Source organism: Sus scrofa, chromosome 17 (genome assembly GCF_054392235.1).
Source record: "Sus scrofa isolate SSC_HxYL_T2T_F1_AM1 chromosome 17, Sscrofa_HxYL_maternal_Yorkshire_Landrace_v2.0, whole genome shotgun sequence".
Lineage (NCBI taxonomy): Eukaryota > Metazoa > Chordata > Mammalia > Artiodactyla > Suidae > Sus > Sus scrofa.
In genome coordinates, this window is record NC_139399.1 from 48,545,412 (window position 1) to 48,571,013 (window position 25,602).

Consider the following 25,602-nt stretch of genomic DNA (forward strand, 5'->3'; position numbering starts at 1 on the left):
GGTTAAGGATCCGGTGTTGCCGTGAGCTGTGGTGTAGGTTGCAGACGTGGCTCAGATCCCACATTGCTGTGGTTCTGGCGTAGGCCGGTGGCTACAGCTCCGATTCGACCCCTAGCCTGGGAACCTCCGTATGCTGCAGGAGCAGCTCAAGAAAAAGGCAAAAAGACCCCCCCCCCAAAAAAAAAGTCTTTGGATAAACATATATTTTCATTTCTCTCAAAGTACACAGGAGTAGAATGACTGGGTCATATAGTAAATATAATTTACTATTGGAAACTACCAAGCTGTTTTCCAAAATAATAGTATTATTTTATATTCTTAACAGCAAGGCATGAGAATTCCAATTGCTCTATTTCTGCCTTAGTACTTGGTACTGGCAGATTTTAGTTTTAGCCGTTAGAGTATGTATTGTAGCTTTAACTTGCATGTAACTGATGACTAAGATTGTTGAGAGTCTTTTCATGTTCATATTGACCTTTCTTACATCTTTTGTTAAAGTCAAGCCTTTGTTCAAACCTTTTGTCTAAATGTTATTTGGTTTGTCTTATTGAGTTTTAAGTGTTCTGTATACAAGTCTTTGTCAGATACATGTTTTGGAAATATTTTTCCTAGTTTGTGGCTCGCCTTTTCATTTTTTAGCAGTGTCTTTTTAAAGAGCAAATTACTTTGATAAAGTCTAAAAAAATTTTTTTAGTTGTGTTTTTGATGTGATATATAAAACTGTGTTTGCCTAAACCAAGGCCTCAAAGTGTTTGTGTCATAATTTTTTCTATAAGTTTTCAGTTGTAGATTTTATAGTTAAAAATCTATGATCTACTTTAAGTTAATTTTTGTATATGGTGTGTGAGGTCTGAATTGAGGTTCTTGGTTTTATTATTTCTGCGTATAGATGTCCAGTTCTGACAGCATTTATTGCAGATTATCCACATTCCATTTAATAGATTTTACACTTTTGTCAGAAATCAATTATCTTATATGTATGGGTTTATTTCTATGCTTTCTGTTCTGCTCCATTGATCTATGTGGCTTATCTTTTTGCCAGCACAACCCTATTTTGTTTTTTGGGTTTTTTTTTGTCTTTTTGCTATTTCTTTGGGCCGCTCCCGTGGCATATGGAGGTTCCCAGGCTACGGGTCTAATCGGAGCTGTATCCACTGGCCTACGCCAGAGCCACAGCAACGCAGGATCCGAGCCGCGTCTGCAACCTACACCACAGCTCAGGGCAACGCCGGATCGTTAACCCACTGAGCAAGGGCAGGGACCGAACCCGCAACCTCATGGTTCCTAGTCGGATTCGTTAACCACTGCGCCACGACGGGAACTCCAGCACAACCCTATTTTGACTTTATAGTTAAGTCTTGAAATTGCGTGGTCTGTATTCTTTTACTTAATATCTTTTTAAAGATAGTTTTAACTTCTAATTCAGTAGTCCCTTTGTCTTTCTGTATGAATTTTAGAGTCATCCTGTCAATTTGTAGGAAAACCCTATTGGGGTTTTGCTTGGTATTGTGCTGAATCTGTAGGTTCTTTCGGGAAGGATGGACATCTTTGCAGTAATGAGTCTTCTAGTCCATGAACATGGTATATTTCTTCACTTATTTAGGTCTGATTTCGTTCATCAGTGTTCTGATTTTTTTTTTTTTTTTTGTCTTTTGTTGTTGTTGCTATTTCTTGGGCCGCTCCCGCGGCATATGGAGGTTCCCAGGCTAGGGGTTGAATCGGAGCTGTAGCCACCGGCCTACACCAGAGCCACAGCAACGCGGGATCCGAGCCACGTCTGCAACCTACACCACAGCTCACGGCAACGCCGGATCGTTAACCCACTGAGCAAGGGCAGGGACCGAACCCGCGACCTCATGGTTCCTAGTCGGATTCGTTAACCACTGCGCCACGACGGGAACTCCAGTGTTCTGATTTTTTTAAGACAATTTGATATTCTATATTTTCTTAGAAATTTTCAATTTCATAGACTCTCAAGTTTATTAATACAACTTGTCCTTGTATTTGTGTAATTCTTTTCTGTATTTTCCATTTCATTTCCTCTTCTTCATTTTCTCTACTTTATATTTGTTTTATAATTCTTAATGCTTTCTATTTGAATTTCCCTGCTTTCTTCCTTAGTCAGATTTGTTAGGTAGAAGTGATTGAGATTGTTTTTGCTTTTGGTTTGGCATTTCGTTTATTTGTACATTTTTTGCCTTCTCAGTAATTTTTTTTTGTCTTTAACTCTTTTTTCTTTCTTTCCATTTATTGTGTTGCCTTTTTTCCAAAATTCTGAATTGAATGATTAATGCTTTTAAAAATAAAAACACTTAAGGTTAAAAATTTCCTCTTAAAATTGCTTAGCTTTATCAGATATTTTAAAGTGGTTAAGTCTTATTTTCTTATTATATTTATAGAGTATATAGACTGGAATATATCTGCTTTTCTGAATTTTAGGCTTAATATATTTTTGGCCTTATGGCTAGTTTTGGAGTATATTCCATGGCCATTTAGAGTTTGTGTTCCTGGGGTATAAAGTATTGTATCTCCTAAATCAATTTTTAAAATACATTTTAGCTTTTCTGTATCTTTAAAAAAAAAAAAACGAATCTGTCAAATTCTGAAAGTAGTATTAGTCTCTCACTATAATTGTGGGAATTTTTTTCATACTTCTTGAATATTTTTTTTTTCTTTTTACAGATACACCTAATGGCACATGGAAGCTCCCAGACTAGGGGTCAAATGGGAGCAGCAGCCTATGCCGCAACCATAGCAACACCAGATCTGAGCCACATCTGTGACCTCTGTTGTAGCTTGTGGCAGTGCTAGATCCTTAACCCACTGAATGAGGCCAAAGATTGAACCTGCATCTTCACAGAGACAACATTCAGCACTTAACCTGCCACGCCACACGGGAACTCCATATTTTTTTTTAATTTTTTGCTTGTTACATTCTAACTCATTTATTCAGCAAATAAATGCTAGTTTTATTTTATTCTTGAATTGTATATTTTGTCAATATTAAATAGCCCTCTTTGTTACAGGTAATAAATTTGCCTTGAATTCATTTATAATTCTGTATTTATCTATTGTATCCCTTCCTATTTTTTTTTTTTTTTTTTTTTTTGTCTTTTGTCCTTTTTTAGGACCGCACCTGTGGCATATGGAAGTTCCCAGGCTAGGAGTCTAATCAGAGCTACAGGTACTTGCCTACACCACAGCCATAGCAACGCCAGATCCAAGCCACGTCTGTGACCTACACCACAGCTCATGGCAATGCTGGATCCTGAAACCACTGAGCGAGGCCAGGAATCGAACCTGCAACCTCATGGTTCCTAGTCAGGTTCATTTCCACTGTGCCACAACGGGAACTCTGCTATCATTTTTATCTTTAACTTTTTATCTCATTTTCTATTATATGTGACTCTTGTTAAGAGCATGTAGCTGGGTTTTTTGGATTTTAGTCTTATGTGAGAGTTTGTCTTTAAGTAGATGAGTTTAATGCACTTGTTTCGGTTGCAATAACGGTTATAATTGGCCTGTTTATTTTGTTCAAATGATTTCCTTGATAGTTCTATTTTGTCTTTTCATTCTTTTATCATTTTCCTTTTTCTGTGGAAATATGGAAATTATTTCTTTTCTGTTAGTGAAATTTACTTTTTTTAAAATGAGGCTTTATTTATTTGTCTATCAACGTTCAAAACAATACCAAATCCTTTTAGGATTTGTTCTCTGCCTAATTCTCCTATGGCCATCACTTCTCATTCTCCTTTTTCCACCCATTTACATTCTACTCTCTAAACTATTTAAGATTCCTTAACAGATTTTATTATTTTCTCTGGGTGACTTCACCCTTGATGTTTAGGCTAAACTTCTTTAAGAAGCCTCTGTCCCTATATCAGTTCTCCTAGCCCTGTCCTTACACCCATCCCACCAAGATTTTGAGATTAGGTTCTGGCATCCCATGCATCTCTGTGAGAGCACTTGCCACCCTGTGTGGTAAGCATCTGTTTGTTCCTGACTGTTCTGTAAGACACTTGAGAGCAGAGACCAGGTTTTCCTCTTTATATCCCCAGAATGTAGTAATAATATATACTAGGCTCCCAGTAAATATTTTCTCTCTCTGTTTTTTTGTTTGTTTGTTTTTGGTCTATTTAGTTCCCAGGCTAGGGGTTGAACCGGAGCTGTAGCTGCCGGCCTACACCACAGCCACAGCAACACCAGATCCGAGCCTTGTCTGCGACCTATACCACAGTTCATGGCAATGCCGGATCCTTAACCCACTGAGCGAGAGGCCAGGGCTCGAACCTGCATCCTCATGGAAACTAGTCAGATTTGTTTCCGCTGAGACATGATGGGAACTCCCCAGTAAGTATTTTCTAAATGAATAGGAAAAAAAATCTGGGGTATTTTTGCTATTTACAATTATTGGATCATAGAATTCCTGACAGATCCCGTGAATAGATCCAAAGAATTAGGCGTGACTTTTAAAAACCATGGAGATGAGAATGCAATCTCCTGCCTGGAGATATTTAGTCCTATTTTCCTATGTGAAATTTTTTAGTGTGTGAAGAACATAACATAAGCCACAGGGTGATTGAGAACCTGATCTTCAAGGCTCCAGGGAAGCCAGGCATCAGCTGTGGCACTGGGCTCACTGCCCTGTTTGGCCTGTGCCCATGCTGGGCTTTAGGGCAGAAGCCAGCACAAGTGTCCACACTTCAGCTTATCCCCCTTTAGAACGCTTGACCCTCTCCACAGTCTCCTTCCATCCTCCTCCTAGGTATTTCATGGCTATGGCTTGGATATTCATGTCTTTCTTTTCTTTAATTGAAGTATAGTTCAGGTACAGTTTCGGGTTAGTTTCAGGTATACGGCAAAGTGATTTAGTTATACATACACATATATCTTTTTTCAAATTTTTTCCCTTATAGGTTATTAGAAAATACTGAGTATAGTTCCCTAGGTACTCATTTTTTACAACCTTTCTACTCAAGATTCAAAGAAGTCCTTTGTGCATGTTTGTAGTGTTTCTGCCTTTGTTTCAGAGGATTGTTTGTCTATACGGCTTTGCCCTTGCCTCACAGGCCTTTCCCTCTGGTTTTCTCTTGCACCCCAGGGTTAGTTCAGTTGTCAGGTGACTTTTTTTCCATTCCCGTGTTAAGAGCATCTGGATTTCACAGTGCTTGACAGAATCAATAAGAAAAAAAAAAGGCAATTTTTTTGGTTTGTTTTCTCTCTCTGCCAACGGACAGATGAAGACATTTTAAGAAAGAAGAAGAGATTGCTGAAGTGATATTTAAAAATGGAACTCATGCTGAGAAAAAAGCAGCAGGTAGCCATCCTAGACTATAAGAACTCAAAAAAAAGGTGGGGGGGGGGGGGACTCTTCTCATTTGGCCAGAGTGTTTGATAAGGAAAGAAAAGAGGTGAGGGTGGGAGCCCCAGAGCCTCCTGGACGTGGAGAACTGTGCACTGAAAGGAAGAAAGAGCCAGGGTCCCTGAATGTCAGGCAGCCTGACCTCATTCTTTTGGTTTTGATAATCAAGAGTCAGGGTACAGAGAGGATCCTTGGATCCTTGGATAGCAGCAGGAGAGGTAAGATGTGAGCGTGAACCGAATGGTATTTTGGTAGTCAAGAATAGTAGAGAGAAATTTAGGAGAGTTACAATTTATTGTGCAGTTTAACAAGTGATGGGATTTATTAGAGTATCCAGTTCACAGAAATAAAGCTGTATTAAACTTATGTGGGAATGGCCCATTTTAAAATTTAGCAGAAAATGAGGGTGGAGCTATAAAAATGCCCTCCTTGCCCCCAGATGGAGAATGGTTTGCCATTTCCATGTTCTTAGTTATAGATGTTTCTCTTTGGTAAGATGTTGCTACAAATGTAAGATTTCAGTATATCAGGTTTAATTATAGATTCCACTCCAGATCATTTGCTTCTTACCTCCACAAAGCCCTTTTTAACAGTATGTTCTTATATCAGATGGTTCAGTGTTCTTTAAGAAACAACAAAGCCAGTGGGAGACAGAGAATTACATTGTCAGTTTTCTTGAAATTGTTGACATGAAGCTTATTACTTCTGTTGTAAAACCCTGTTCCAGTTAGAAAAAGAAGAGACCACCAGTGATCCCAAGGGATGTGTACAATTGCAGCTTGGGGTTGTGTAGCAGAAATACAGTGAACACCCATCTTGATTATTAACTGTATAGTACCCCCAACACGCCAAAAAAAAAAAGGAAAGTGAAAAGTTCATAGATACATCCATTGCAAGAACCACCAATTTTTCTTCCCTTGAGGTTTTCTTCAGTAAGATTTTCCTTAATCTAAAAAAAAGGAGAAAAAATAAAAATCTATAACAAAGGAAACGAATAAAATGGTGATGTATGCCATCCGTAAAGTAAGTCTTTGCAGGCCCAATTCTGACATGTAAATTTGTACCGAAGCATATAGGTAGGTAGGCCAGCCTGGGGAATTGTTTTTAACCTTGAAATTTTATGTCTTTGGCTTTGTTCTTTACTGGTTTTGTCCCTAATGAACATGTGAGGATCTAAACTCTATTGCATTTTTATTCTTGTGGTCCTTTACCAAAGTTTTGTTTTGGTGATGATGGTATCATTGTTGTTGTTGCTTTAAGAGCTAGAACCTTTTCTTCTGATCTTCAGTCTCCAGATTCAACTACAAAAGCAAAATTATAAGGCAAATCTTTAAGAAGTTAGCGTTGCCTTCTGATGGAGCTGTATCCAATTTGTGCTCCAAGTTGAACATACAGATCTTGCCTGTTGCTGTTTGTCCAACAGGCATTCGTTTCCCCACTCACTGAATATTCTGACTTATATGAATAATAGTAGTCTGCACCTGTTCTCTTGGAACCAGAAGGAGGCTTCAAAAGCATAAAGTAAACCTTCCAACACCCCTCCAGGCTGATGTTGCCTCTTCATAAATGGGAAAGGGCTGTGCCAGAGAAGGCAGATTACCGGGCAGGAAATGGTGTAGGACCTCTCTGTGAGCTCTTCCTTTAGCTTCATAGCCGTTCATCATTCCAGTTAAGCTGCACATATTTAAAGTGTACAATGAAATGAGTTTTGCAATATGTGTAGACCATCACACCATCATCACAAGCTTGATAACAAATATATTAATCATACCTGTTTCCTTGTGCTCCTTTGTAATCCATAACTCCTTTTCCCTACTTCAGTGTCTCCAGGCAACTATTGATTTGCTTTCTGTCTATTATAGTTTAGTTTGCATTTTCTAGAATTTTATGTAAATGGAATCATATGGTATGTACTCTTTTTATGGTGTGATCCATTTAACTCACTACAATTATTGTTTGAGATTCTGCCGCATGTAGTTTGTCCCTTTTGAATGGATATATGTCTATGTAAAGCTAGTTTACCTTGCTGTACTCCCGAACCTAACACAACATTGTAAGTCAACTACAATGAAATTTAAAAAAACAACAACAACAATTTTTCCCTTTTTCTTTGCCGGGTAGTGTGCTATTTTATGAATATATCACAGCTTGTTTATTCGCTTATTGATGGACATTTAGATTTTTGGTTTTTTGCTCTTAAGAAGAAAGCTACTATTGATATTCATGTGCAAATCTTTGGTTAGACATGTTTTTCATTTCCCTTGGATAGATACCTGTCAGTTGAATGTCTGGATCCCATGATAGGAACATATATGGTTAACTTTTTAAGACACTGCCAATCTGTTTTACAAAATGGTTCTACCTTTTTTACATTCTCACCAGCTGTGTATGGGACTTCCTTCGTTCCACATTCTCGATAATACTTCGGAAAGTCAGTGTTATTATCTGTTTTAGTCATTCTAGTGGGTGTGTATACGTATCTTTTTGTGGTTTTTATTTAAATTTCTCTTGTGGCTAATGATACTGGCTATCTTTTCATGTGCATATTACCACTAATATATCTTCTTTGGTGTCATATGTTCAAATCTTTTAACCATTTGAGGCGGTGGGTAGTGTTGAATTATAACAGTTCTTTATATGTTATAGATACAATCTTTTGTTAGATATGCTTTACAAATATTTTCTCCCAGTCCATAGCTTGCCTTTTCATTTTCATAACATAGTCTATTTAAAAGTTCTAAATTTTTATAAAGTATAATTTTTTTCATTTGTTCCAGTGATTTTTTTTTTTTTTTCTGTTCAAGTAAACTTGAGTAGTTTATGTCTTTCAAGGAATTCATTTATCTAAGTAGTAGGACTTACTGGCATAAAGTTGTTTGTGAATATTCCCTTATCATCCTTTTGATACTTCAGGGATGTGCCCTCAGTTATTCCTAATGTTGGTCATTTGTGTCTTTTTGTGTGTGTGTGATCAGTCTGGCTGGAGGTTTATTAATTTTGTTGATCTTTTCAAAGAATCAGTTTTTGTTTTCATTGATATCTACTTTTTTTTTGTTTTCTATTGCAATGGTTTCTGCTCTGATCTTCATTATTTCTTTTGTTCTGATTACTTAGGGTTTAGTTTGCTATCTTCTGATTTCTCAAGATGGGAATTTGAGATCTCAGACTTGAAATCTGTATTATCTAATATATGTTTAATGTTGTAAATTTCCCTCTAGTTATAGCTTTAAGCCTTGTCACACACGATTTGATATGTTATATGTTCAGTTCAAAATACTTTCATTCAGTTCAAAATACCTTCTGATTTCTCTTTTGATCTCATCTTTGACCCAGGAGCTATTTAGAAGTGTGTTGTTTAGTTTTCAGATACTTGAGGATTTCCAGAATCTTTCTGCTTTTGATTTCTACTTTAATACCATTGTCATCAAGGAACATGTTTTGGGAGTTCCCGTCATGGTGCAGCGGAAACAAGGCTAGGAACCAAGAGGTTGCAGGTTTGATCCCTGGCCTCGCTCAGTGGGTTAAGGATCCAGTGTTGCCATGAGCTGTGGTGTAGGTCTCAGACATGGCTCGGATCCCACATTGATGTGGCTCTGGCTTAGGCTGGCAGCTGTAGTTCTGATTAGACCACTAGCCTGGGAACCTCTATATGCCGCAGATGCAGCCCTAAAAACACAAAAACAAACAAACAAAAAAACAAAACAAAACAAAAAACAAGAACATACTTTGTATGATTTCTTTTTTTTTTTTTTTTTTTTTGCCACTGCATACAGCAGCTTAATGTGGGATATCAATTCCCAGACCAAGGATTGAGCCTCAGGAGTGAAAGCAATGAATCCTAACCACTAGAGGACCAGGGAACTCCCAAATCTTTTTAAGTTTATTGAGACTTGTTTTTGGCCCAGATAGTCTGTGTTGCTAAATATCCTTGTGCACTTGAAAAGAATGTATATTCTGCTGTTTTGGGGTGGTATGTTCTATAAATATCAGTTAGGGTAAGTTGGCTGTAATGTTCAAGGCTTCTGTATCCTTATAGATTTCTGTCTACTTATTCTATCGGTTATTGAGAGAGGTGTTGAAACCTCTGACTATAATTGTGGTTATATATGTTTCTCTTGAGTTCTATCAGTTTTTCATGCATATGGAGCTTCATGCATATGGAGGTTCTTTAAGGTGCTTAAATGTTTTAGGAATATATGTTCTCTTGCTTAATTGACTCTTTTATCATTTTGAAATGATTCTATTTTCTTGATAATGTTATTTGAGCTGAAATTGACTTTGATATTAATATAGGCATCACAGCTTTCTCTTGATTAGTGTTAGCATAGTATATCTCCTACAGTGGATAATAGACTAAATTTTGTACTACTTGCTCCCAGCAGTCATATACTGAAGCCCTCTTTCAACATGACAGTATTTGGCTATAGGGCGTTTAAGAAGTAATTAAGGTTAGGAGCTCCCGTCTTGGCTTAGTGGTTAATGAATCCGACTAGGAACCATGAGGTTGCGGGTTCGGTCCCTGCCCTTGCTCAGTGGGTTAACGATCCGGTGTTGCCGTGAGCTGTGGTGTAGGTCGCAGACGTGGCTCGGATCCTGCGTTGCTGTGGCTCTGGCGGAGGCTGGCAGCTACAGCTCCGATTGGACCCCTAGCCTGGTAACCTCCATATGCCACAGGAGCAGCCCAAGAAATGGCAAAAAAGACCAAAAAAAGGAAAAAAAAAAAAAAAAAGAAGTAATGAAGGTTAAATGAGGTCATAAGGGTAGGGCTCTAATCTAATAGAACTGGTGATCTTACATGAAGAGGAAAAGACATGTGAGTGCATGCACACAGAGAAAAGGCCATGAGGACATAGTGAGGAGACAGCCACCTGCAAGCCAAGGAGGGAGGTCTCATCAGAAGTCAACCTTGCTAGGACCTTGGTCTTGGACTTTCAGCCTCCAGAACTGTGAGGAAATATATTTCTGTTGTTTAAGCCACCTCGTCATTGGTATTCTGTTATGGTAGCCCTAGCAGACTAACGCACCATCCTTTATTTTTACCTATGTATCTTCATATTTAAAGTACGTTTCTTTGTGGACAGTTTACATTTGGGTCTTCTTTTTTATCAGTAACAATTTCTTCCCTTTATTTGAATTGTTTAGGCCATTTATATTTAACGTGATTGTGGACATGGTGGTTTATGGTTGGGTTTAAATCTACCCTTGTGGGGTTCCCCCCCCCCTTTTTTTTTTTCTGGCTCCTTTTTTTTGCTCTGTCTACCTTCTTTTATTTTTTTATTTTTTAGGGCTACAGCCTTCCTTCCTCCCTCCCTTCCTTCCTTCCTATTTTTTTTATCCATGCCTGCAGCATGTGGAAGTTCCTGGGCCATGGATCAAACCTATGCCATAGGAGTGACCTGGGCTGCTCCAGTGTCAACACCAGATACTTACCCACAGCACCACAAGGGAGCTCCTTGTCTGCATTCTTTTAGATTAACTATATTTTTGGTTTTTCCATTTTATTTTCTGAGGTGGCTTGTTAGCTCTTCCACTTTGCCTTTTTAGTGGTAGTTTTAAGGTTTATAGTATACATCTTTAACTTATCACAACTGTCTTCAAGTAGTACCATTTCAGCTATAGTGTAAGAACCTTCCAGTAAACTTCCATTTCTCCTTCCTGATTTTTGCGCTACTGTCAAATGTTTTACTTCTGCGTATGTTATAAATCCCATTATACACTGTTGTTCTTTAAGTAAGAAAAAGATCTTTTGGGGGCATGCCGCAACTTGATGTGGGGATATCAGTTCCCAGACCAGGGACTGAACCTGGGCTGTAGCAGTGAAAGCACTAAATCCTAGCCTTCAGGGAATGCCCCCAAATAGACTTTTATATTTACGCACGTATTTGCCATTGCCAATGCTCTACATTCCTTTGTGTAGATCAAGATTTCTACCTGGGTGTCAATTCTTTTCTTCCCAAATGATTTTCTTCATCATCTTTTTTTGCCTCACCATGGCATGTGGAAGTTCCCAGGCCAGGGAGCAGACCCAGGGCACTGCAGTGACAACACTAGATTCTTAACCTATTGACCACAAGGGAACTCCCTTCCTTCAGCATCTCTGGTAGTGCTGGTTTATTGATAATGACTTCTGTCAACTTGTGTATGTCTGAAAAAGTATTTGCCTTCACCTTTTATTTATTTTCACCAGGCATAGTGTTCTAGATTAATAAGTTGTTTTCTTCTTTGAATACTCTGAATGTTGCTCCACTGACTTCTGGATTGCTTAGTTTGGAATGAGAGGTCTGCTGTCATTCTCACATGTTCTTCTGTATGTAATGTGTCTCTTTTTTCTGGATGTTTTAAGAATTTTTCTCTGTATCATTGATTTTGAATTTATGATGTCCGTTGGTATCATTTCCTTTACATCTCTTGTATTTGGGATTCATTGAGCTTCTTGGATCTGTGAATTTATAGTTTTCATCAACTATGGAAAATTTTTAATTATCATATTTTCAAATATTTTTTCTGCCCCATCCTCCTTTCAGGAACTCCAATTATGTGTAAAGTCAGCCCTTGAACAACATGGGTCTGAACTGCATGGGTCCACTTACACACAGATTTTTTTTTAATCCTAAATCTATAGTACTGCATGATCTGGATGTCGAGGAACTGTATATATGGAAGAACCATGAATATGGAGGGCCAACTATAAAATGCATATTTTTGACTGTGCACAGGGTTGGTGCCCCAACCTCCACATTGTTTAAGGGTCACCTGTATTTTCGGCTGTTTGGAATTGTCCAAGCACAGCTCACTGGTGATCTCTTCATTTTTTCAGTCTTTTTTTCTTTCTGTGTTTTATTGTATATAGTTTCTATTGTTATGTATTTGAGCTCAGTCTTCTTCTACAGTGTGTAATCTGCAGTTAATCTCATCCAGTGTATTTTTCATCAAACATTGTATTTTTCTTCTCTAGGTATTCAATTTAGGTCTTTTTTGTATCTTTCCTGTTTCTAGTTAACATGCATAATTTTTTCTCTACCTTCTTGAACAGATCATATATAGTTATGACTGTTTTAATGTCTTTGTCTTCTAATTCTCTCATTTCTGTTATTACTGATGATTTTTCTTCTCTTTATGGTTAATGTTTTCCTGCCTCTTTGAATGTCTGAATGCTTGTTAAGTATTTACTGAAATTCATATTTTGTTAATTTAACTTAGATTTTTTTTTGTATACTTATAAATATTCCTGAACTTTGTTCTAGGTTGTAGTTAAATTGAAAATGGTTTGTTCCTTTTGAGGCTTACTTTTAAGCTCTGTTAGGTGAGACTAGTATTTAGTTTATGGCAAATATAACTCCTTACTAAAGCAATGCTCTTCTGAATACTCTATCTGCCTCATTGGGAATTCACAAGGTTTTTCCACTGCAACTGGTGGAATCACAAACTATTCCTGGCCCTGGTGAGCTCTAGGGATTGTTTCTCCTCTTCTTTTATGTAGTTCCTTTCTACAGCTTCGGTTGGTTTCCTCACATGTGTGTTCTAATCAGTTTTCAATTGAAGACTCAGAGGAGACTCTCTTCAGCTCTTGTTTCTGGTACTGTGCCCTGTGACTCCAGCCACAGTGGTCTCCCCAGACTTCCCACTGTGTCTTCTCCCTAATCCAAAGCCTAGAAACTCTCCTAGTAGCCATTTGGGCTCATTGCATCTGTTTCCTTCTCTCAGGGATCACTGTCCTGTGCTACCTGATGTCAAGGGGCTGAAAACCATTGCTTTGTACTTTTTTTTTTTTTTTTGTCTTTTTGTTATTGTTGTTGTTGTTGCTATTTCTTGGGCCGCTCCCGCGGCATATGGAGGTTCCCAGGCTAGGGGTTGAATCGGAGCTGTAGCCACCGGCCTACGCCAGAGCCACAGCAACGTGGGATCCGAGCCGCGTCTGCAACCTACACCACAGCTCACGGCAACGCCGGATCGTTAACCCAGTGAGCAAGGGCAGGGACCGAACCCGCAACCTCATGGTTCCTAGTCGGATTCGTTAACCACTGCGCCACGACGGGAACTCCTGCTTTGTACATTTTGTTCTTTGTTTGTTTAGGGCATGGGATGGGATGTAAATTCAGTCCCTGTTATTCCTTCTTGGCCCAAAGTGGAAGTCCAACTGTGTATTATATATTTTTAAAAGTACATTCTAAACTGTATTTCCTTACCATTTATTACTGGTGTGGATAGTAACGCACTTAACTTTTGTGTATTGATCTTTTATTAACACTTTGCTGTGTTATATATTGGTCAGGTTTTGTTGCAGTAACAACCCCCAAGTCTCAAGGACTTTCAAATGATGAATGTTTCTTTTTTACTCCTGGTACATCTGTCCCTGGCTGTCTGAACTCTGCCTTACAGCTTTATTTTGGGATTTAGGCTGTAGGAGCAGTGTTTAATGGAATGTGACTCTCTTATGGCAGAGCAAAAAGATAGGATAATGCAGTAAATCTTAAAACTTCTCTAAAGACACTTATGTTACATTCCCATTTAATTGGCCAGAAAAAGTCACATGGGCTAACCTGATGTCTATAGTGGGAGGAGGATGTATAGGCAGTGATATATTAGAGCTGGTTCATATAGGCTCATGAGAGCTGATTGTACACATCTCTTTCCAACGCTGTTTAGTGACATCATGTTGGTAACTTAAAATCAACTATGGCAGGAGTATTTACAGAATGTAATTTGTCAAACACAACAAATCAGTACTTTCTTCCTGGAGAACTAAACTTTTAGTTGCAAACCACCAGATATCTGCCTCTTTTAGAGAATAGCAGTTAATAGTTGAGAAAAAGATGATTTTCTATCAAATTTCATTTTAATAATTTGTATTTGTGTGTGTGTTTAAGTTTTACTAGCTATACTTCTTACCTCTAGTAAGAGTAGTGATGAAAGGCAAAATTGTCTTATTTCTGGTATTAAAAGGAATGCATGGAGTTCCCTTTGTGGCTCAGTGGTTAACAAACCCAACTAGTATCCATGAGCATGCGGGTTTGATCCCTGGCCTCGATAAGTGGGTTAAGGATCTGGCATTGCTGTGAGCTGTGGTATATGTCACAGACGAGGCTCGGATCCAGTGTTGCTGTGGCGGTGGCTTAGGCCAACAGCTACAGATCCGATTCGACTCCTAGCCTGGGAACCTCCATATGCCTCAGGTGCGGCCCTAAAAAGACAAAAAAAAAAAGAAGGAATGCATTTTACCATTGAGTATAATTTTGCTTTAAGTATTTTGGAGATAGCATTTATCATATTAAGGAAATTTCTCTTTATAATGTCACAGATTTCACATAATTAATCAATCGGTTTTATCAAATGCCTTTTCTGTATTTATTGAGATGGTATTTTGTAATTTAGTGAAAATTGCACTAAGGAATTTTCTGATGTTGAACTAACCTTGCATTCCTGGGATGAGCCCATCTTTTTTTATATTTTCTAGAATTCTGTATTTTATTTAGGAATATTATGCTTATATGTACAAATGAAATTGGCCTGTAATTTCACTCTGAGAAAGGTTCTGGTATCAAAGGTTGTTTATTGTTTGTTTGTTGTAGCTTTTTTTTTTTTTTTTTTTTTGTCTTTTGTCTTTTGTTGTTGTTGTTGCTATTTCTTGGGCCGCTCCCGCGGCATATGGAGATTCCCAGGCTAGGGGTTGAATCGGAGCTGTAGCCACCGGTCTACGCCAGAGCCACAGCAACACGGGATCCGAGCCGCGTCTGCAGCCTACACCACAGCTCACGGCAACGCCGGATCGTTAACCCACTGAGCAAGGGCAGGGACCGAACCCGCAACCTCATGGTTCCTAGTCGGATTCGTTAACCACTGCGCCACGACGGGAACTCCTGTTGTAGCTTTTTTAAATGAGTTGAATAATGTTTCTTATTTTTCTGTTTTCCGTATGAGTTTAAGTAAACTTGGAATTATTTCCCTCTTGAATGCTTGGTAGAACTTGATATGATGCCTTCTGAACCTTGAATTTTCTTTGAGAGAAGATTTTAACTAGTTCTCCATTAAGATTGTTTTGTTTTTCTTGAGTCAGTTGGTAAATATATATTTTCCTAGGGATTTGTCCATCTCACCTGTCTTCCAAGTTTATGGCATAAAATTATTCCTGTGTTCTATTGTTCTTAATGCCTGCTCTATCTGCAGTTTTTCCTCTTTCTATTCATTCCCATTATTATTTATTTGTGCTTTTTTTCCCTTTTTTTTTTTGTTTTTTGTTTTTTGATCACTCTCGCTAGAGGTTTGTCAATTTTACTAGTCTTTTTGAAGAACCAGATTGGTCTTTTTTGATTTTCTTTATTAAGGATTGGCAACTAAAGGCCTGTGGACAAAATCTGTTTGAGACCTGTTTTTCTATGGCCAGCAAGCTGAGAAACTAAGAATGGCTTTTATCCCTTAAAAGCATTATAAATGTTTTAAAACACACACACAAAGAAAAAGATTCCACAGGACCATATGCGGCCCTTTAAACCTAATGTATTTTCTTTCTGGCCCTTTAAATAAAGTTTGCCAGCCTGCTACCCTGTACTCCCTAGAGTCTTAGGTTATTGGTCACTGATTAATTTATCTTACTTCACTGTCTGCTCAGCCATGCTCTTGATTGGTTTCTCTGCATATCTAGCCCACCATAGTGTTAGAAACAAAAAAAAAAATCTTACCTCTGTTTTCTACATATTTGTTTTGTTTTCTGGAATAGGCAGTCAAGTAGTGCTTGATACCAGTGGTTTATAAAAAAAAAAAAAAAGGATGGGAATAGAAATGGAAAAATGTATCTGGCAGTGTAGAAAGGACATCATTATTCTATTTTAGTGGTGGGATCTCTCTTAGCATCTGCCGTAGCAACAGTGCTCTTTGGCGCGTAGCTTGAGAGCAGCTATGAACTTAGTCATATTGATCTTACAGTCTAATTCATAGAAATCTGGGATCCTGAAAAGTGATAGTATATTTGGGGATCTAAAAGGAAATGAATTTAATCATGTACATTGTAAAGCAAACAAAAATGATCTCATATGGATTTATCCTAGTTTTTTGCCAGAAGAAAAGTTTATGGTTCAGAGTATCTTCTAAAGAATGCCTGTCACTTTTTTTTTTTTTTTTAATTCCTCAGTCTCTTTTGGCCAAGGGGGGGGAGTGCACTTTACCTCTTTTTTTTACTTGTCCTTCAAATAAGTTTCCTCCAGGGTTCAATCCCTCTTTTCTGTATATTTTCTGTACCCTTTCAGGATAGTTAGTCTTCATGTCATTGATTACTAACCATAGAGTTCATCATTCTTACACATTTCTCCCTATTTTCAATCTCATTCCTTGACTTCAAATCCTTAAGTCTAAGCTGGATATCATTGCCACATCCCACGTGCACCTCAGATTCAATCTGAAACAACCCTTTTTATCCTTAGTCTGCTGTTACTTTGCCTTTTTTTTTTTTTTTTTAACCTTTGTCTCTGCCTCTAATGTAGTTTCCCTTTCTTCTGCTTCTTCTCCCTGCCACCCCCAATACTGCCCAGTCTACTTGGCAAGTATAATCGTTCTAATACACAAAGTCAGCAGGCTTCATTTTTTGCTGCTGCCCTTCTTGCTCTTTATAGTCTAGCATCACTTCCCTGCGTGCCCCATGCTTACTCCTGCCTTTGCATGTGCTATTGTTTCCTTCTGCGTGAAATACCCTTTCCCTTTTGACCTCTCTGGGAAGGACATCCAGTGAAGCTTGGTTCAGCCATCATCTCCTTTGTGAGGCCTCCCTGCCTCATCGTCAGCCCTCCTTCCTGCATTCATGTTGTGCTTGGTATATGTCTCCACTGCGGTGCTTGACTCTTCTCAGAATACCATTGTCTGCACAGCTGTCTCCCCTGTGAACTGAGCTCCTCCTCGGGAGTATGAGCTGTGCCTCTCTCTCTGCATCCTCAACTTCGTATCTGGCAGCTGTTAGGTTCCTCAAAAATATCTGATGAAAGAACCAAAAAAAAATTATACTCCAAAAGCATGTTCGTTACAGCAGTTTTTGTATAATAAAGAATAAGCTAATGAAAACCTCAATGGAAACTTCCCTCTCCTCACCCTTCCTCCTCATCAGAAGGTTCAGGAGCTCCCTTGTGGCACAGTGGATTAAGGATCTGGCATTGTCACTGCTGTGGCTCAGGTCAGAACTGTGGTATGGGTTCACTTCCTGGCCCAGGAGCTTCTCCATGCCATGGGCACGGCCGGAGGTAAAAGAAATAAAAAGTTCACTTTGGCAGAGGAGGGAGCATTTCGTGACTCTCAGTCATTTCCCACAACCACCCATTTTGTGGAGGCTGGCGTTCAATTTGGCCCTGGCATGATCGACAACCTGATGTACCCAGCCAAGACTAAGATAAACTACTTGTCCTCAAGTAGAATAAATATTTCAAATAAAGTCAACCCAAGAAAGTCAGGCCAAACAGCTATTGATTGCTAAAAGCCTGAACTTGAGCCCAATGAATATTCCAAAGTTCACCTCCATGCAGCTTGCCTAAATGGTGATCAATATGCAATTACTGCCCCCTTTAAACGTGTCTCACACTGCCTACCCGAAGAAGGGTTTTACTTTTAAAATCTTTTGTTTGTTGAATTTGCTTAGGCAGAGGAAAAAAGAGAGTGACTTGGCTAAACCAGGGTCCTTTACCTTCAGTATTTCAAACAGTTCTGTGTTATACCTGAAATGGTTTGAGTGTATGCTGAACAGTAACTGAAGGTGCCCTGTTACATGACCGTCATTCATTTCAAGAGGACTTTTTCTGAGTGGCTACACACCAAGGATATTGTATCTCCATTTCCTAATTTCTTCTCACATGATTATCCGCCCTAGTCATAACCTTTGTAAATTTAAGCTTGTAGAACAGGATGCTAAAGATCAGCTGCAGTGAAAACAAATATATTATTTGTCTAGTTTCCTTTTTAGAATTTCATCTTGGTGCAAAAAACCCCATTCTGTTGAATTTAGACATTTGTTTACCCTGCTCCTGATACTTAAGATTTCATATCTCACAAACAAGGCCTTTTTACCACTCCAGGAGTCAGAACTCTATGCTTTTGTCTTATTCTCTTAAATACGCTCCCTGACCCTAAGCTCTGTTGCTCCCTTTCTCGCACTCCTGCCAGATTAAGCTTTCTAAAATCTGTCTATGTAGTGCCTTTCTCTTCTTAAACACTTCATGGCTTCTCAACATCTACAGCATGGAGCCAGGTTCCCCGGCAGCACATCCAGGGCCTGTCATGACCTGTCCCTGCTCACCTCCCTTCTGTCACCTTCCACCCCCTTCACTCATAGTCCCCCCAGGTGGCAGGTTCTTACAGACCTCCTAAACCTTTGCGCGTGCGGCTGGCCCACCACTGCCGCCTTCTCTGCCCGGCAAATACTCATTCTTCAGACTCAGTTCAGATGTCATCTCACTTGACACCTTCACTCATTTCTCCTGGGTAGAGTTAATTATCTCTACCTCTCACCTCCTTGGACTTAATTTCCGTTGCTCTGGGCTTTTGAAATTATTTTTATTTACCTGTTCTTAAATTGGTTGAAGACGGGGAGCTCACAATTCCTAGTAACTAGTGCAGTGCCTGCTGCATGGAGGCACATGCTTAGTAGTCACTTTTTTTTCCCCCTTTCTTTTATTTAAACTCAGTCATTGGGTTGAATGTCATTTGTGAGTATCTGTGGATTGTTTCGATTAGTCCCACAGCAAGGGGACTAAAGGTAGGAATATTCACAATAATCCTTGATCTTTTGAGGTTGGCACGTAGTAGGATGACCAGCTATCTCGGTTTGCCCAGGACTGAGGGGTTTCCCAGGATGCAGTACTTGCAGTGCTAAAAATGGAACTATCTCAGGTAAACCAGGGTCGTCAGTCCCCAAGGGCACTGTCAGCAAGCTTTTTATCTACTCCCCTTTCCTTCTCTAGTTGGAACCCAATCCTGGCTGGCTATTCTGACCCACGATAGCATCTTTTGCCGTCATTGACATTTTAAAAGCATTTTAATAGCATTTCCTCTATAAAAAACTATCCAAAGGGATATTATTTCTAATTCCTCTTCTTTGGCTTTCAGGAAAGAAATTGGATGAAAGGCTTTGGGTTATGTTATTACCACTTTTTTGATCAGACTTGCTTCTCCTTTTGCCTGACCATTTACCTTGCTCCATCTATTAATTCTCCCCTCTATCTTCCATTTCCTCATTCCCATTGGCTTCTTGACACCCTAAAATACAATTAAATTGTCTGAATTCTTAACAATAATAATTTAAGGTGTTTCCGTCATGGCTCAGTGGTTAACAAACCCAACTAGCATCCATGAGGACATGGGTTCGTTCCCTGGCCTTGCTCAGTGGGTTAAGGATCCGGTGTTGCAGTGAGCTGTGGTGTAGGTTGCAGACATGGCTGGGTTCCTGCATTGCTGTGGCTCTGGCATAGGCTGGTGGCTACAGCTCTGATTTGACCCCTAGCCTGGGAATCTCCATGTGCCATGGGTGTGGCCCTAAAAAGACAAAATAATAGTAACAATAATAATAATTTTAAAAAATCTTTAAAAATCTTTCCTCTTAAGCTGATGGACTCTCTTGGCTTTACTAATGGGTAGCCCACACTCAGCCATCTTAATCCTTTCAAATATTACATATGTGTCTGTCTTTTCTCATATTCCCCAAAATACATATAATCTCCTTGTCTCTCTTTAAAGCAACCAACACATAGAGGTCTCAGAACCAACATGCTGGATTGTATCTTCGCCACTCTTAGAATCAGTTTTTTAATTGGAAGCCTTATTGTATCTTACAGTAAGACCAGGTGGCATGGCCTCTGATATAGCCCATGTTTCCCTCTCTGATCTGAGCTAGGAACACTGCTCTTTGGTATGCTTTGAACATGCCAGCCTACTGTTCTTTGGCCATGCCGGCTCATTTCTACCTTGGGGCCTTTGTACTCTCACTTCCTTCTGCCCCTACAATGTGTATGACCAATTCATTTTCATTACTCAGATCTCAATACAAATGTTACCCCTAAAGAGGCTATTCTTAATAACCTAACCTAAACTATCCTCTCCAGTCCTTACTTCACATTGCTTTGTTTCCAAGACATTTACTACTAGGTTTCAATGTTCTTGAAAGCAGAAGCCATGTCTTAATTTTTGTTTTTCTCTTGTATCTACCACAATTCTGAGTAAGTGCTCAGTAAACATTGAATATTGGCTTGGTTAATTTACCAGCTACACTAAGATATGAAATGACTGATTTGTTCCTCTCTACCCCATGTAGTGTTAAAACAATGTAACTTTATAGAAAATTATATTCCTTAGAGAAGTATTTATAAGAGGAGTAGCTAGTGGCAGGATTATTTTATGACTTGAAGGGGAAATCACCTTTATTTTTTTCTTGAAAATAGTTAATTTTTTCTAATTTTAAAAAGTACTACATGTTCATTGTGAAAAAAAGAAAAACAGGGAGTTCCTGTCGTGGCGCAGTGGTTAACGAATCCGACTAGGAAACATGAGGTTGCGGGTTCAATCCCTGCCCTTGCTCAATGCATTAAGGATCCGGCATTGCCGTGAGCTGCGGTGTAGGTTGCAGATGTGGCTCAGATCCCGCGTTGCTGTGACTCTGGCGTAGGCTGGCAGCTACAGCTCCGATTCGACCCCTAGCCTGGGAACCTCCATGTGCAGGAGTGGCCCAAGAAATGGCAAAAAGACAAAAAAAAAAAAAACAAAAACAAAAACAAAAACCACTGAAAAGTAGAAAAAGGAATAAGATGCAGAAAAGGCATTGATAAAATCCAACCCCTTTTTATGATAAAAATACTTAAACTAGGAATAGAAGGGAACTTCTTTAACCTTTAATATAGAGTATCTTCAAAAGATTCACAGCTAACATTATATTTAATTGTGAAAGACTGGGTGTTTTCCCCCTAAGATGAGCAATAAGACAAGAAGGTTCACCTTCACCACTTCTATTCAGCATTGTATGAGAGGTATAACCAGGGCAATTAGGCAGTGAAGTGGAATAAAAGGCAACCAGATTGGAGAGGAAGAAGTAAAACTATCTCTATTTGCAAATGATATGATCTTGTTTTTAGAAAATTCTAGGGAGTCCACCAAAAACTATGAGAACTAATGAGCTCAGCAAGGTTGCAAGATCTAAGATTCATATGCAAAAATCTGTCGTATTTCTTTACACTTGCAATGAACAATGCAAAAATGAATCCAAGAAAACAATTTCATTCACACCCACCATAAAGAAAAATACCTAGGAATAAATTTCACAAAAGAAATGTTAAACTTTTACTCTGAAACTACAAAACATTGTTGAAAGAAATTAAAGAAGATCTAATGAATGGGAAAAAACCATCCCATATTCATAGATGAGAAAATAGTTTGTTAAGATAGCATTACTCCTCAAAGTGATCAACAGATTTAACACAATTCCTATGAGAATTACAGCTAGCTTCATTGCAGAAATTGACAAGCTGATCCAAAAATTCATGTGGAATTGCAAGGGACTTAGAATAGCCAAATAGTCTTGACAAAGAACAATGTAGAAGTCCCGATTTTAAAACTTACTACAATGCAGAGATCCCATTGTGGTGCAGTGGAAACGAATCTGACTAGGAACCATGAGGTTGCAGGTTTGATCCCTGGCCTCCCTCAGTGGGTTAAGGATCTGATGTTGCCGTGAGCTGTGGTGTGGGTTGCAGACGAAGCTCGGATCCACTGTGGCTGTGGCTCTGGCGTAGGCCAGCAGCTATAGCTCCGATTGGACCCCTAGCCTGGGAACTTCCATATGCTGCGAGTGCAGCCCTAAAAAGCAAAAAAAAAAAAAAGCCCATAAAACAAAAAGCTTACTACAATGCAATGGTAATGAAAACAATGTGGTAGTGACATAAATTAATGGGATACAATTGAGAATCCATAACCATGTATATCTATGGTCAGCTGATTTTCAGCAAGAAACCAAGACCATTAAATGGGAAAAGAATAGTCTCTTCAACAAATGGTACTAGGACAGTTGGATGGACACATGCAAATGGATGAAGTTAGACCCTTACCTCACACCACATACAAAAATTAACTCACAATGAATTAAAGGTCTAAATGTAAGAACTAAAACCATTCAACTCTTAGAAAAAAACGTAGGTGTAAATCTTCGTGACATTGAGTTTGGCAATGGTTTCTCAGGCAAAAGCACAAACAGAAGAGACTAATAGAAAGTTTTGTGTTTCAGAGGGCACTGTCAAGCAAGTGAAAAGATACGGCCTAGAGGAGTTCCCGTCGTGGCGCAGTGGTTAACGAATCCGACTAGGAACCATGAGGTTGCGGGTTCGGTCCCTGCCCTTGCTCAGTGGGTTAACGATCCGGCGTTGCCGTGAGCTGTGGTGTAGGTTGCAGACGCGGCTCGGATCCTGCGTTGCTGTGGCTCTGGTGTAGGCCGGTGGCTACAGCTCCGATTCAACCCCTAGCCTGGGAACCTCCATATGCCGCGGGAGCGGCCCAAGAAATAGCAACAACAACAACAAAAAGACAAAAAGACAAAAAAAAAAAAAAAAAGATACAGCCTAGAGTGGAAGAAAACATGTGCAAATCATTTATCTAAGGGACGTGTATCTAGAATAAAGAATTCTTACAACTCAATAATAAAGAGTTAAGCTAACTTAAAAATGGACAAAGGAGAGTTCCCCTTGTGGCTCAGTGGGTTATGAACCCAACTAGTATCCTTGAGGATGCAGGTTTGATCCCTGGCCTCCCACAGAGGGTCTGGGATCCAATTTTGCTGTGAGCTGTGGTGTATGTAGGTTGCAGATGTGGCTCAGATCCTGCATTGCTGTGGCTGTGGTGTAGACCAGCAGCTGTAGCTCTGATTCTATCCCTAGCCTGGGGACTTCCATATGCTGCAGGTGCAGCCCTAAAAAAAACGCAAAGGATCTGAATAGACATATCTCCAAAGAGGATATACAAATGGCCAATAAATACATGAAAAGATGCTTGACATTGTTAGTTGTCAGGAAAATGCAAATCAAAACCAGGAGATACCATTTCACACCCAGTATGATAGCTAGAACCAAAAATTCAGACGATAAGTTATTGGTAAGGATATGGAAAAATCAAAACACTTACATGCTACTGGTGGGAATTTAAAATGGAACAGCCACACTGGAAAAGTCTGATGGTTCCTCAAAAGGTTTAAACATAGAGTAACAGAGTTCCCATCGTGGCTCAGTGGTTAACAAACCTGATTAGGAACCATGAGATTGCGGGTTCGATCCCTGACCTTGCTCAGTGGGTTAAGGATCCGGCATTGCCATGAGCTGTGGTGTAGGTCGCAGACGCGGCTCAGATCCCGCATTGCTATGGCTCTGGTGTAGGCTGGCAGCTGCAGCTCCGATTCAACCCCTAGCCTGGGAACCTCTATGTGCAGGAGCGGCCCAAGAAATGGCAAAAAGACAAAAAAAAAAAAAAAAAGCAAAAACCATAGAGTACCAAATATCCTAGCAGTTTCACTCCTAGGTATGCATATACCCAAGAGAAATGAAAACATACATCCACACGAAAATGTGTACATGAATATGTATAGCAGCATTATTCATAATAGCCAAAAGGTAAAAACACCCCAAATGTCTCTCAATGGATGAATGGGTAGAAAAGTGGGACATATCCACACAGTGGACTATTATTCAAGCTTAGAGAAGAATGAACGACTGATTTATGCTACAACATGAATGAAACTTGAAAACATTACACTAGGTGAAAGAAGCCAGTCACAAAAGACTGTATATGGTATGATGCTATTTACTTGAAATGTCCAGAGTAGGCAGAGACAGAAAGCAGATCGGTGGTTGTTTAGGGCTGGGACGGGAGGAGGAAGGTAGACAGGCGATGGCTTGTGGGTAGAGGATTTCTTGACAGGGTTATGAAAATATCCTGTCATTGGCTAGGGCACATACCTGTGAATATTCTTACATTTTAAGTGGGTGAATTTTATGGGATGTGAATTGTACAGCTTGACAGAGCTGTTAAAAAGAAAGAAAAAGGAATACTAGGTGATCGAAAATCCTACCACCTTGAAGTAACATGTTACGTCTTCTCAGTCTCTCTTAATGCATATTTTTACATAATTGAGGTAATGCTTTATATGGAATTTTGGGTATTATCTTTTGAGGTTACCATTCTGACTATAAGAATTTGTTCATCCTGTTACACTCGCTGCTAGTTGTTGATAGGTGTGTACTATTCCTTGTAGATATACTATTGTAATTTTCTCACTGGTGGACATTTAAATTGTTTTGTTTTTATTTTTCTTTTTTCCATTATAGTAAGTACTGCAGTAAATACACTTTTTTTTTTTTTTTAAACAACACTAACATACCAGTGAGATGCTTTATGTAAAACCTTTTTTTCTTCCCAGAGAAAAGAAGATTTCCCGGAGCAGTGCCCTGAAGGTGCTGGACCATGCCATGATTGGACCTGAGGGCACGGACAACTGCCATAAGTTTGTTGACATTCTTGGCTTAAGAACCATCTTTCCCCTTTTTATGAAGTCTCCCAGGAAGATCAAGAAAGTGGGAACCACTGAGAAGGAGCATGAAGGTAAGTTCACGGGAGAAGGCAGCCTAATTTAGGTGCATTAGGAGAAGTGGGGAAAGTGAGGGCTACTTTGAAAAGCTCTGTTGTGCAGCTGAGGCGTCGACTCTGACGCAGAAGAGTGCTACTTTTTTCTTTTTCGTCTTCTTATTTTCTGTGTAACCCAGAGACTCCCGATCACTGATGGCCTTTGTTGCCCTGGTTCTCTGCTTGTTTGAATCCTAGCGGTTCCATCCCCTTCTGGCCTGTTAATAAGTCTGTGCGTGAAGGTTTTGTTTTCTTCACTATAATTTGTAGCGAGGTGTCTCTCTGATGGAAGACCCTTTTGAAAAGAGTAATGAGGTGGCAACACATGTCACCTCCAGAGTAGTGCTTTCATGTATTTCTGTATTAAAGTATGATTCAGCCAACATCAGGAATTGCCGAAATAAACTATTTACAGCCCAGGTTCCCCTTTTTATGTTTCTCTCCCCTGATGGTGCACCCTCCCAGCAAAATGCCATGAATTGCAGGGCAGTGAGCAGAGTGGATACTGCGAGGCCCCACTCTTCCTGCTATTGTCCAGTGGCCTGGTGCAGCCCTCCCCCCCAGTAAATAGCCACAGCTCAGTCGGGAAAGCCCAAGATTTATGAGCATTGGCAGTTCTGCTG

At 39.4% G+C, this 25,602-nt stretch overlaps 1 protein-coding gene and 1 long non-coding RNA gene across 7 annotated transcripts in view; both read left to right on the top strand.

Annotated features, from left to right (window-relative positions):
- Positions 1-25,602, top strand: part of CTNNBL1 (catenin beta like 1) — a 175,189-nt gene that overhangs the window by 88,686 nt on the left and 60,901 nt on the right. For all 6 annotated transcript variants that reach the window (XR_014831781.1, XR_014831784.1, XR_014831782.1 and 3 more), the window contains 1 exon segment: positions 24,777-24,958. Coding sequence is in view for 2 of the 6 variants with exons in the window: in NM_001444303.1 (NP_001431232.1) it covers positions 24,777-24,958 (182 nt within the window). In the remaining 4 variants the exon portion in view is untranslated.
- LOC146395302 (uncharacterized) lies at positions 1,076-6,098 on the top strand. The gene is made up of 2 exons (XR_014832315.1): positions 1,076-1,621; positions 1,907-6,098. It is a non-coding gene; the product is annotated as an uncharacterized LOC146395302 (long non-coding RNA).